The 12,767-nt window shown below is 40.6% G+C and overlaps 1 protein-coding gene across 1 annotated transcript in view; it reads left to right on the forward strand.

The window, feature by feature from the left end:
* Positions 1-12,767, forward strand: part of EVC2 (EvC ciliary complex subunit 2) — a gene marked incomplete at both ends in the record, with an annotated part of 67,815 nt that overhangs the window by 30,359 nt on the left and 24,689 nt on the right. The window contains 3 exon segments of the mRNA XM_084266751.1: positions 1,696-2,020; positions 5,071-5,310; positions 7,235-7,410. Of these exon segments, the coding sequence (XP_084122877.1) occupies positions 1,696-2,020; positions 5,071-5,310; positions 7,235-7,410 (741 nt within the window).

Consider the following 12,767-nt stretch of genomic DNA (forward strand, 5'->3'; position numbering starts at 1 on the left):
GGTGTGACCTGGCAGAGCTGGGGCTTGTAATTACACTTTCTCCATCCCTTGGATTCTTGGAACGTTTCACATGCTGCTTCTGCTTCGCTGCCTTCTTCCCAGATGTGCTCTCAGGGAAGTGGAGGATGAGAGTTGCAGATTAAATACCCTGGAGATCTTAACAGCCTCATCACTTGCTTGCTGATACTTGAGCATCAGGTGAACTACACCTCTTGCTTCTCTTGCATTTGGCTGTAGTTCTCCGTGTGGGCCAGAAGGAGCCTTGTTCAAAATGAAATCAGGTCTAGTCTGTGATGACTTGCAATAAATAGGAAGAAATGCCTTAAAAGACTAAGGGAAAGATAACAATAGGAAATGCTGTGATTGTGCTTGGTTTTGCCTTTCACTCTTGGGATCACTGCTGAAGAAGACTGGAAACACAGGAGGAGGGTGAGGAATGGCTTCATCTTTTTTCAAAGTACCCTGAAAAAATCCCACATTTGTGGTAAGAGATAAATGTTGTGTTACAAACTATGCATCAGCATGGTGGAGCTGTGAGAGAGCTGAGGAATTCAGTCTTTAATTCAGTCTTTAAAGAAGGGTTAGTAGGTGCTGTGACCACCATCTATCAGTGCACACATGAGGAACAGAAAAGTAATGAGTAAGGAACTTGTTATTCCAGCAAACAAAGAGAGTTGGAAGTTGAAACTAATCAAATTCAAACTGAGGGTAAGGTGACCATTTTTTTTAGGTCTTAAAGGAATTATCACATGGAACAATTAAAGTGCTTCTATTAAGGGATGCTTGAAAACCAAAATGAGTGTTTCTCACAAAAGACAGATATGCTTCAGTTAAATCAGCTACTGGACTTGAAGCAGGAATTAAAGCAGAAAAATAAGTCCAGTGGCTTGGGTTTTACAGGCTAACAATGAATTGGTAAATCTAAGGAGGAGAGAGTCCTACCACTGCCTGACAGTCATTAGGGAAATGTTATGGCGTTTTCTGCATCCTTTTCATTTAAGTGCATTTGTACAAAACTGAAATAAGTTAAACTTTGGGAAGAAGCCTGTTGCAGAGAGTGGTGAGGTTCTGGAACAGGCTGCCCAGAGACGTGGTGGATGCCTGGGGGTGTTCAAGGCCAGGTTGGATGGGGCCCTGGGCAACCTTGTGTAGATCCAGGCTGGAGGTTGGTGTCCCAACCTGTGGCAGGGGGGTTGGAGCTCTGTGATCCTTGGGGTCCCTTCCAACCCAGGCCATTCTATGATTCTAAGTTAGTTGTTGTAAGCAAATAGCACAGTACTAACTAGCTGTCTGTGTCAGCAAAAGTCCTGGGACTTGTGTAAATAGAAAGACTTAAAAGAAAATGCCCACCAGTGCAGCCCATTTGCCTGCTTGCTATGTTGCTTCAGCATCCTATTCCCTTGATCCTGCCATCACCCATCCTCTGTGGCTGCCCTACTGTCCTGGAGCAAGAAGGACACTGATCTGCAGAGGGAGCTGATCATACTTCATCAAAAGTGCTGTAGTAACAGCTGCCTCACCCTGCTTTTAAATGCAGGGTCACTGTGATGGTTAGTAAACTCATATGCTGTGATATTTGTGCTTTTCTCTGACTGCTGTTCAGTAACCCAGTGTTGAATGAATAGATACCCTTGATTTCTGATAGCAATTTCCTGCAATCTGTGATTTCAAACGGCCCCAATTGCCTTTCTGCAGCTTGGAGGTTGCCAGCCTGACGCGGGCAGACGCTGATCTGGAGGCGTATCGAATGCAGATTGGTAAAGAAGTGATTGCTGTGATGATGAAGAACATGGTCCTCAGGCACAGTCTCTTTCCTCACATGGAGAAGAGGATGAGTTCCATTTTCAAGAAGCAGTTCCTTGCAATGGAGAAAGGTGTCCAGGAGGAGTACGGAAGGAAGATGGTGGCGATAACAGCTGAATGTGATCTGGAAACTGGGAAGGAACTGGAGGCTCAACACAGCAAAGCCAGGCATGCAAAGGAAGAGGCTGAAGAGTTCATTAAGAAAATTAATGAAAAGGTAAATCTGGTATAAAATTAAGATGTTTTGCATGAAATGTGATTTCTGTGGAGATAGTTTTATCTTTCACACTAGAATGGTGGAATTGTCCTCTAAGAGCAGTGAAGGGCTCTGCAGTCCACAGCACAGGAAAAAGAGAGATGGATATGTTGAAGTGAGTCCAGAGGAGGCTGTGAAGGTAATGAGAGGGCTGGAGCAACTTTTCTAGGATGACAGGTTGAGAGAGAGAGGCTTGTCCAGCCTGGAGGAGAGAAAAGTTGTGGGGAGACATTATAGCAGCCTTTTAGTACCTAAAGGGGCTACAGGAAAGCTGGAGAGGGGCTGTTTACATAGGCATGGAGGACAAGGGGTAATGGCTTTAAGGGGCTAGATTTAGATTAGATATTAGGAAGAAATCCTTCCCTGTGAGGGTGGTGAGGCCCTGGCACAGGCTGCCCGGAGAGCAGCTGTGGCTGCCTCCTCCCTGGCAGTGTTCAAGCCCAGGTTGGATGGGGCTTTGGGCAACCTGGGCTAGTGGAGGGTGGCCCTGTCATTGGTAGGGGGTTGGGACTAGGTGATCTTTGAGGTCCATTCCAACCCAAACCATTCATTGTTTCTAATATAAAAGCTGTACAATTTAAATGTAATCAAAATTTCAGATGCTATAATTATGGTAGTTATTATTTCCTTTTTATTTCACCAGAAAATGAGTTTATCTTGAGAAAATATGTGACACCTGAAAACAAAAGGTGTCATTACTCTCATTTTTTTTATATAATCACTCAAGCCTTTGCAAAGTGGTGTATTTTTATTTGCTGTATTTTACTGCAGTGGTTCCTAAGAACTCCAGTCAGACATGGTGTAAAATATTTTGCACATTCAGAGCAGAACAAACTCTGTGTGGCAGACATTGCAATCCAAGCAAAAAGCCTTCAATATTTATATTCATATGTAAAATAAAATGAGAATATAAGCTTAACCAAGGGCTGATTTCCTTGAAAATGAGTGAAAGCAAGCAGAACAAGCTGCAATTCTAGACAGAGCAAAGAGTGGACTCGTGTTGGAAACACCATCTGGATAGTAATGACATAAACATTTAAGGCAGAATATCATTCCTTAACAAGTTTAGAGTGTCCCTTTAAGTAAAAGCTTATTGCTGCTGTGTGTCACTCTTCATGGAGAGATCTCTGTCTGAATGGGTAAGTATCATTTCCCAGAATTTCATAGGTAGTGACTAGCTGGAAATGGAGCCTGGGTCAGCAGTCCAGCATCCCATGTAAAATATGATGCTCCAGTCTTCCAGGACTTCTTTCAGCTGTATTGGATGTTTACAATACAGCTGATTTTCACTCTTACCCCCATTTCATGTGACTAGAGAGGATTCTGCTAAGTTTTGAATATTTCAACTCTATGCTTAAAATGCTAAAGCATCCAAGTTAATGTTTCATGCTTGTCTAGCATTATAACTCATATTAATAGGATGACTTGCTGGCAATAAATAGTGCAGTTTGTTGCTTACCCGTGGGGCTTCGATTCTGAAGCACAAGTGGTTACATGGGTTTTGAATGTGATTCCAGATGTCTGTTTCAGTTCAGTTATAGAGGCAAAATGAGTTATGTTAGGAGTATAATCCCTTAGACCAGTAAATCCCTTGCTTGTATATGATATCTTTGTAGACATTATTGAACTCTTTTAACTTCTGTTTTGTTTTTGTTTAAAAAGTCCCACATTTTTATTTGCATAACATGTACCTGTAATTGTTAAGGACTTCTATGACAATTCATGATTGCTGTTTGGACAAAAGTTGTTTTTGCTGAGTGTGAACCATACTACAGTATCTTGAGGCTCTCAGGAAAAGCTTTGGATTATCAGGCTGTTGTGTGGACAAAGCTGGTGGTACAAGGCTGGTGAGCCAGCTGAACAAACCCAAAACACAGGGCTATAGGAGCTATCATGAAGGAAATTAACCTCCTCTCAGCCAAAGCCAGCACACAAGGCACATACTAATTTCATTATATTCACTTTCTTGCCTGGTTTTGTACTTGCTGTGGAACCTAATCCAAAAGTATGTGTTGAAGTGCTGGGGATGACCCACGCTTGTGCTCCTGGCAGCAGGTGTAGTGATGTCAAGAGCCAGCAGTGAAAACCAGCCAGAGCAGTGACCTCTTTCCCTGCTCAGTCAGAATGCAGGAGTGTGTTCCATGCCTTTTTGATTAATTGCTTGCTGTCTGCAGTGTGTCTGTTGGGAAAGAGGAATGGGGTGAGGTGTGGGGACCTCAACGCAGAGGACAGCTCTCCCTGGACAAGATGATCCTGGATAGGATGAAATTTAGACCACCACCAACACAACTACTGTTAGGCAGCTCTGCTGGCATAAGCAGTATTCTTTGCTTTGTGGGACATGTGTGTTTTGATTCCATAATGAGTTTATGCCATCTGAGATTAAAACTGAATATCTAAGTCTTCCTGGCAAACTATGAGGAAGTATTTTTTGCAAAGAAGCTTTGAAATTAATTGCCATTTAATTCTACTCCATTGTTGTAACTCTATAACAAATATCTTGGATTAATTTGTAGAAACCAATAGATAAAGTAGGTCACCAATATTAAGAACTTCCAGAGATTTGTACAATACCTTTGTTGAATTTGTTGTGTTTAAAATGCATACTTACTGTTCTTTCATTTTTCTGGCTTCTATGAATCTATTCAATTTTAATAGGATTTCAGGATTTATGAAACCTAAGAAATTCATTTCATGTATAGTCTTTGTACTTAATTTCATGCTCCTTTATACAATTTATCTTAGATAATGCTTCTAAATTCTAAAAAGGCTTCATTATGCCTTGTAAGTGTTATCTGGATTAGAGATTGACAGCTGTACAGCCCCTGTCATTCCAAACAGACAAAAACCATGGGAAGTGCACAGTGATTTAGTATTAGCCTTCATTCAAACCTGAAATGACAGTAATCAGAGTGTGTGTAAAATACATCTAAGTGAGTAGCACTAATACTTCAAAATCCATTGAATATTGAAAATCACTTAAGATTGATTTCTCTCTCTCTCCTCTGCAGCCTGCTGTAGAATATAGAAGTCTTCTTGACAGACTTCACAGACTGGAGCAGGACCACCTGAAGAGGTTCCTTTCCGTGAAGCAGGAGGAGTATTTTGCAAAAGCTTATAGACAGCTGGCTGTCATGCAGAGGAAAGAGCTCCATCATATCTTTTTTACACAGATAGCAAATGCTACTTTCAAGGGAGAACTGAAGATGGAAGCAGCTAGAGCATTAGTGGAAGAATACTCTGCAGTACAGGTAATAGGGTAACTCCATTCCTAACCTGATGACAGAACACAAATCCACAGTAACTTTTGAGAAATGTTTCAGGATAAATATTATTCCTAAGAAAATTAGGTATCAAAATGATAAATTAAAGAAGTACAGTGCCATCATTGTGTACATCTAGGTAGTCACACATCTAGATATTCATCCCTCCACACAGCCTTTTTCTACAAACGTGAGTTAGATGTATTTACCACAACATTATGTGCTTAGTGTTGACTTTTGCTATTATGGTAATATTTCCAAAGCACCCAAGTACTTGAAGCTTGTATTGACTGCTCAGGGAAGACAGTAGCTCACCTCTCTCCACCATGCAGTGAGAAACTGGGTAATATAAATTCCCAGTTTTGCAGTGAATAGTGTGACATATCTGCACATCTTGGGGCTCTGCTTAGCTCCCAAAGGCTTTGCTGGTGCAGCTCTGCCTCAGTCCTTGCCCTAGAACCTTCACCAACTTTATTGCCCTTCTGTGGACACACTTCAGCACCTCAGTGCCATTCCTGTAGTGAGGGGCCCAAAATTGAACACAGTATTAGAGGTGCTGAGTATGGAGGGCTAGCCCTTCCCTAGTCCTGCTGGCCACACTGTTTCTGTCTGATACAAGCCAAGATGTGATAGCATGGTACAGAAATGCCAGGGTGCCATGTTCAAAAGTAAATACAGCCCAAATAAAGGGGGCAACTAAGAGCTTAGTTAGGTATCTAAATTCATTTTATGGATGCCATTTTATAAAACAGATCAGATGCTGACTAATAAATGATAACTGCCTTTGGAGACCTGTCTCTTGCCATCAAGTGCTTTTCTGTGCTTCAGAAGAGGTACTGAGCCCCCAAATCCAAATATGTAGATTACTGAAATTATAGTATGTCCAAACTTCTAGAGGTTGAGTATTTCTAGCTTATGCAATCAGGGATGCTGAGGAATAGTATGTTCAGGACTTCAGGTGTGGTTTCAGTTACATTTTAAGCCTGACAGAATTGTTTTAGTTGCTTCCTCAAGGGTTTGCTTGGGGTTTTTTACTCCCATTTGTGTTCAAAATTAGTGATGTAGAATGAAAAATTTCTGATATTTGTTTTTCTGACTGCTTCTTGAAGAATATGATTATTGTGGTACTAGAGGTGGAGGGCCTGGAGGTCAAAAAGCAGCATCTGGAAAATAGGAGTTAAAACATGTAAGGTCCACGTCTAAAACTAGATACACTGTCAGATCTCAGCATAGAGAAGCTACACGTGGGCCACTGTATATCAGGTGGTCGAGCTGCCAGCAGAAGATAGAGCAGGTGAATGGTTCTTGGCTAACTGATGCTAGAATGTCAGCTATGAACCATTGTGCACCTAACTCCAATCACTGTCAGACCCGTTTGTAGGTACCTAAACCCTTCCCATTCCCCACTGTCGGAAGCTGGAGCTTCTAAGCCATCTCAGGGTTCTTGGCTTTCTTATGCTTTATTAGACACATGTGGAAGACGTACCCTTGGCTTTGGAGTCAGTTCAGACACCTTTGAAAATACTACCCTTTATTTGTTTAATCATACAGTACAAAGGAACAGTTCTACTAACACTGGTAGGTTTACATGTGCCTTTGGTTGTGCATACCTGATCAAATGACCTGTTAACTCAGGGCTCTCAGGAGGTGCACTGCCTATTCAGAAGAGTACACAGGATATTCAGGAATCCAGACTAAAAGCCCAGCACATTATTCATTTTGTCTTGTTGAAATAACAGTAATAATTTGACATGCTCATTAGAGTTAAGTTGGTATAAGCTTGTTGTTTTCACTTGTAAGAGCTTTTGAACTTTGCCCTGTTAATGAACAAATCTGGTCTGAAACCCACAGGTGTTAGCTGAAATTAACATTGCATCTAATTAAATGTATTTGTTTGCTTTCTTTCCTGTAGGGAGATATTGAAGAGCTAATGGATTTTTTGCAAGCCAGCAAGAAATACCATCTGAATAGAAGATTTGCTTATAGAAAGTATCTTATAAGTAAGATACAATTAAGGGCTTCTCAAGCCTCTGCTCTTATAAATGCAGCAGCAACCCAGATACCAAGTCTTATCAGTAAGATGGCAAGGTAATAATCTCAATTTTTTGGCAGCTGTTTGACTGTTATCTCAGTGACAAAGAAAAATCTTCAGGTATCTTTTAACTTTACCTACTGGGTAACAGATAAATGAAAGTGTTACATTTGAAGTTAATTCTAAGAAAATATTTTGCAACTAATGACTTTTGTTGCTTACTGTCCCAGCAGGCATGAAGGTGAGGCTTTGTTGTCTGTGTTCTTTTTGTACAGCACAGAGATGAATTGCTGGGAACACGTATAGTACCTGCTTGTTGGTCTGACTTCAGTGGGAACCAGAATCATGAGAGTCTCCATCTCTTTATACATCCATTAGTCATGTAACTAGTCCTCAATCATGTGAAAAGTCCATTGCAACATGTAGCAGTTAAGACCCTTTGTCTGTGCTCTTTATGCATGAATACCTGGATTTAACAGGAATGAACAGTTTTGATTCATTTGTGATTGAGTATGTTTGGGGAGCTGACCTTTCCAGTCTCAAGTTGGAATGCATGAATATTTTTCTAAAGAAAGTTAAGTTTATACATAATGGAACTGAAGGGTCATGAGTAGCAGCTGATCCAGGCAATATATATAAAGTTCAGTTGAAATTAAAAGCAGGCCTGGAAATGGACTGTTGCAATATAGTCATTTAATGTATTTGGGATAACATACTGTCTCCAGGGCTAAATCAAGTATTCCATATGAGGATAGTTGTAGTCAAGGTGGAGAGATAAAAATGGTGATGTACCAGCTGAGAGAGACCTCTTGCTGCTACCAGAGTGCAGTAGGTTACCTTAGTTTGGCAAACAGGAAGGTCCTGAGGAGAATGCTGCTGCAGTAAAATGTCAGTGGGTGGGAAAACAACCCTGCACTGCCACTGGTGATTCTGTGCAAGCAGCTTTATTTGTGTATTTTAGACATCTGCATTGGTGTCAGTCACTGGCATCATGTGGAGCATAGAGTAATAGAACAAGTATAAGACAGGTATGTAGTGCCAGCCTTTTGGCACCAACAGCAAGAGACAGCACTGCAGAAATGTATCTTTACATTGTGTGATTTCTTTAATGATGTTGACTTAAGCAATTAATATTAGGAAGCAGGAAATACTTTAAAAGCTAGCAAAGTTTGTATCTGCTGATATGATGAAATCATTTCCCTGATACTTGTAACTTTTCCTTGTTCTTATTTTTAATTGTCCTGTGTGCTGCCTCACTGAATTGTACCTGAGGTTTAGTGTCAAGGTTTGATCAGAGAGAGGTGGTTCTAGCATGAAGGCACTGCATGGGAAATATAATTTAGACACATCTTCTACAGAGTTCCTTTCCATCAGTTCATCCTTCCCTTTACAATCCAGTTAGAAAAAATGTTCTGAGATATTTTCCTGTGTTTTATGACTATGTGAAAAGCCTTCATGAGAAACTCTCACCTGTGTGACCGCTGCATCTGTGGCTCAAATCTGTTGCTGTCAGCAGCTGGGACATCTCAAGCTGGAAAAATAGGTTCTACTCACTGTTTAATGCCTGTCACAGATCAAGTAAAACACAGAGAAAACATCTAGTGTTAGTAATCCCAGACCTCCTGTATCTCATCCTAAAAAATGCAGCCCCCCAAAAAAATACACCAACCCTCCCCAAAAAAACCCTGAAAACCTTCCAAAAACCAGCAAGTGTTGTTACTGAGATGAACAAATAGAATATCTAGCAAACTGTTAAACTACACAGGATACACAGTGGTCATGATACTAGGACAAAGGGTACATGTCTACAGTTGGAGATGGCATTTGTAGAGAGGGAAGCAGCCCCATCTGACTTTGTGGAGCTGAACTAGTTATTTTCCTGTAACTTTCCATACCTGCAGCATCAGGAATTCGCTTAAGGCAAATATTGGCCCAACTGTTCTGTTGATCATTTCTTAGATGTTGAGATTATAAAACTCCAGACTGTAGTACTTCAGGCTGTTTGCTGGGTGTTTGGGCTTTTTTCTACAGGCTAACTGAAATATCTTTGTGTAAACCCAGAGAAAGTTATAACATGTGCTATGTGAGCTTGAATTTCAGTTTGTGATTAGAAGGTGATTTGGGGAATATTTACAAATTGGAGTATTAAATTTTAAGCAGCAAGTTAAGTGTGGTTGGTACTTCAAATTTCTATCTATAATATCCTCTTATTTTCCACTCTAGCATTGAATCTGCTTGTCTAAATATAAATACAGGTCTGTCAATATATTGTGTTTGGCTTTAGTATGCCTTAAATTTACTGCTATAAGTGGAATTTTAAAATGCAGAGATGTTTACGTGGAGAATAGAAACTGAGTGAAGGTGTAGATTAGATAATACCACAGATAAACAGATTGGGGATATATAAACCAGCAGATAAATGATGAGGGAAGAGGTGTTTATAAAATGGAGCTTAATAGGATGCTTAAAATTTATCAGATAGCAAGGCAATCTCAAATTAACATGAAAAAGATTGTATGTGGCCAGAAATAAAGGTTATGAAAAGCAAAATTAAACCCAAATCAATTCTAGGGAGGGTTATAAACCTTTTAAATTAAATAGAGCAGCCAGTTTTCAGGCTGGATTTTTCTGAAGATAGTATTTAAATAAAATGCCCCATTTGTCAGGACTGGCTGTGGGTGCTCAGTGCTCTTTTGAAATCAAGTCCATGGACTGCAGTGCTAAAAGGCAGGAAAGCAGGTTTTTAAATATCTGTAATGATAGATTTCAGGGATATCTAGCTAGGCTTTGTGTATTGGTCCTTAAAGAATAAATGGGCAGGAGGGAAATACTTCAGGCAGTATTTAACTGGGGCTGTTCCAGCTGTCCACAGAAAAGAAGACTAAGGGGGGGACCTTATTAATGTTTATAAATATCTGAAGTATGGGATGCAGGGGAAATGGGCAGCCCCTTTTCAGTGTCTGTGGGGACAGGACAAGGGGCAATGGCTGCAAGTTGGAGCACAGGAAGTTCCACACCAACATGGGGAAGAATTTTTCCCCAGTGAGGGTGAGGGAGCCCTGGGACAGGCTGCCCAGGGGCTGTGGAGTCTCCTTCTCTGGAGAGATTCCAGCCCCGTCTGGACGCCGACCTGTGCAATATGAGCTGGGGAGCTGCTTTGGCAGGGGGGTTGGACCCCATGAGCTCTCGAGGTCCCTTCCAACCCCTATGATCCTATGATTCCTAACTCAAGCTCCTTTATAAATTCCTGTCAAAATTTAAATTGTAGTAAGACCTCAAGCTTTTCTTGTGAAAATTGTTTTTAAAGTAGGCAGTCGACTATCTTTGACATAAAAGTTAGAAGCAGAACATTTTGTATCTCTTACTTATTCTTCTGAGTAATCTTAATTTATATGGACCATGTTATAAGCAAAGTATTTCTCCAAGCAGTGTCCTGCTGGACCTTTCAGCAAGTTGCTGTTTGAATGCCTCCAGTTGTAATGCATCAGTATAAAGTTTTCTAGTAATCTCGTAGAAACTTTTTCTGCTTGTAGCACCCTTGCTATGTAGAGCATTTATTGCTCCCAATCATTTACCTAAATTGTGATCTAGACACCAGCAAGCTGCCAGTTCAGCAGATGAAATCCTGAAGCAGAGTAACAGGTGCTATCTTGCAGGGTTCTCTCTCTGTAGTTTTTGTATGGTGTTGTGATTCAGCTTCCATGCCTATCTGGGCTGGTACAAGTGTTCTGCTTCATAGCTGTCTCCCTGATGCTTTAATGATGCTCCCATGCCTTTTCTAGCTTTCATAGTCTTCCTTCGCTGGGATCCAGCCTCCCTGAAATGTTTCTTCATAAAAGCAAAGTACCACTTTTTACTTTCAGTACATTTACTTCACTTTTTTCTCCTAATTTTGTTTGCTTTCATTTAGTAAAGAGCAGCCAAGGGCTGCCTCTGAGCTGTGATGCTGCTGTTGGCCACACACTTTATCTCTGTTCCTTCCATGGTGCTTGCTGCATTTGGGGGGATCTCCCTGTAAACATCCTTGTTGTTACTGCAGTATTCTCCTTCATTAAAATTCTCCTTGTTCAAAGACATTAAACATGTGCCTGCACATTCCTTCAGTAATTAGCTGTCTGGTATGCTCAGACCAAGCAGTTTATCATACAGCCTATCCTGTCTTGTTATCTGTCTCTTCTCCTTTTATTCTGTGTTTCAGTCCAGGGTACTTTGGGAAGAGGACATCTTTTAATTGTAATATTGGTAATACTGTAACTGTTTTTCTGTTGTATTTATGTGGAACCTGAAAGTAAGGTCTCTTGCCAGGATTGAGCCTGTAAAACTGATTAATACAAGGTGCTACATAAACTCTCATAGACTTCTGTAGTGGGGGAGTGGGGGGGATGTTTTGCCCCTTCTTTTGTCCTAAGAATAGGTGGGTACATACTATCTTCTAGTTGTTCTATGTTGCATGGATTTCCCTGTGTCTTTCATTTGCTGGATGTTTCCATCACATCTGTCTTCTCCTATTGCAGCCCCTTTTCACTGCTCTGGACAGGGATTCTAACTGGATGCAGCAAGCCTGAGTTTATTTCCTCAGTACAAGACAGGGTGAAATGTTAAAATTAATATCTTGGTTATTATCCTGCCTTGCTTCCTCACCATAATAAATCTGCCTTCAATTGACTGATCTTTTGCCTTGGGTTTTGATCAAATGGAGTTATCTAGTATAGGTAGGACATTTGGTGCTCTTTTTTTGTTTGGTTTTTGGGTTTTTTTTTTTTAGTTTTTTTAAACATAACACTGAGATCTAACATTGATTGCTTTCAAGGCAAAAATGACTTGTCCAAAAGATCCAAGAATGATGCTTGGTGGATTGCTCCTGAGGTACTTAAAAGGTATTTTAATACTCTTTGCAGAAGATAAAATAAATGATAGGCAGTGGAAAATCTCTGCAAAAGGAGACTGTCTCAGGTTGACATATCTGTGCTAAAGCATATCTGAGCTTCTGTCCAGCATATTAATTATGTAGGGGGATGATGTTTCATGACGTGTTCAGATACTTCTGGATGCTTGAGGAGTAAATGGAGAGAAGTAAATTGTGGAATCCGAACACCAGAGTTGCAATGTAGTGGCTCTGATTGATCTTCTGTTCTATTTCTTTTAGCTTTTATTTGGAATTAAGCTGTTAAGAGTATCAACAAATCCTAATGAACCAGAAGGAGACTCTGTCCTTTCCAGAGGAGGGCTTCCAACATTTAGCTGCTACTCTAGTTGATAAATTGAGCCAGGTATGATGTTGGAAATGGGACTGGGAAGCCCTGTAATGTTCATGCCTTCAGAAAAATGGGGATTTGAAAAATAAACTGGAAGGTCTTTAGACAACATCCAAGTTCAGGTCAGGAACTGGTGCTTTCTACTTCTGTAAGTTCCA

Source organism: Gallinula chloropus, assembly GCF_964237585.1.
Source record: "Gallinula chloropus genome assembly, chromosome: 7".
In the NCBI taxonomy this organism is placed as follows: Eukaryota; Metazoa; Chordata; class Aves; order Gruiformes; family Rallidae; genus Gallinula; species Gallinula chloropus.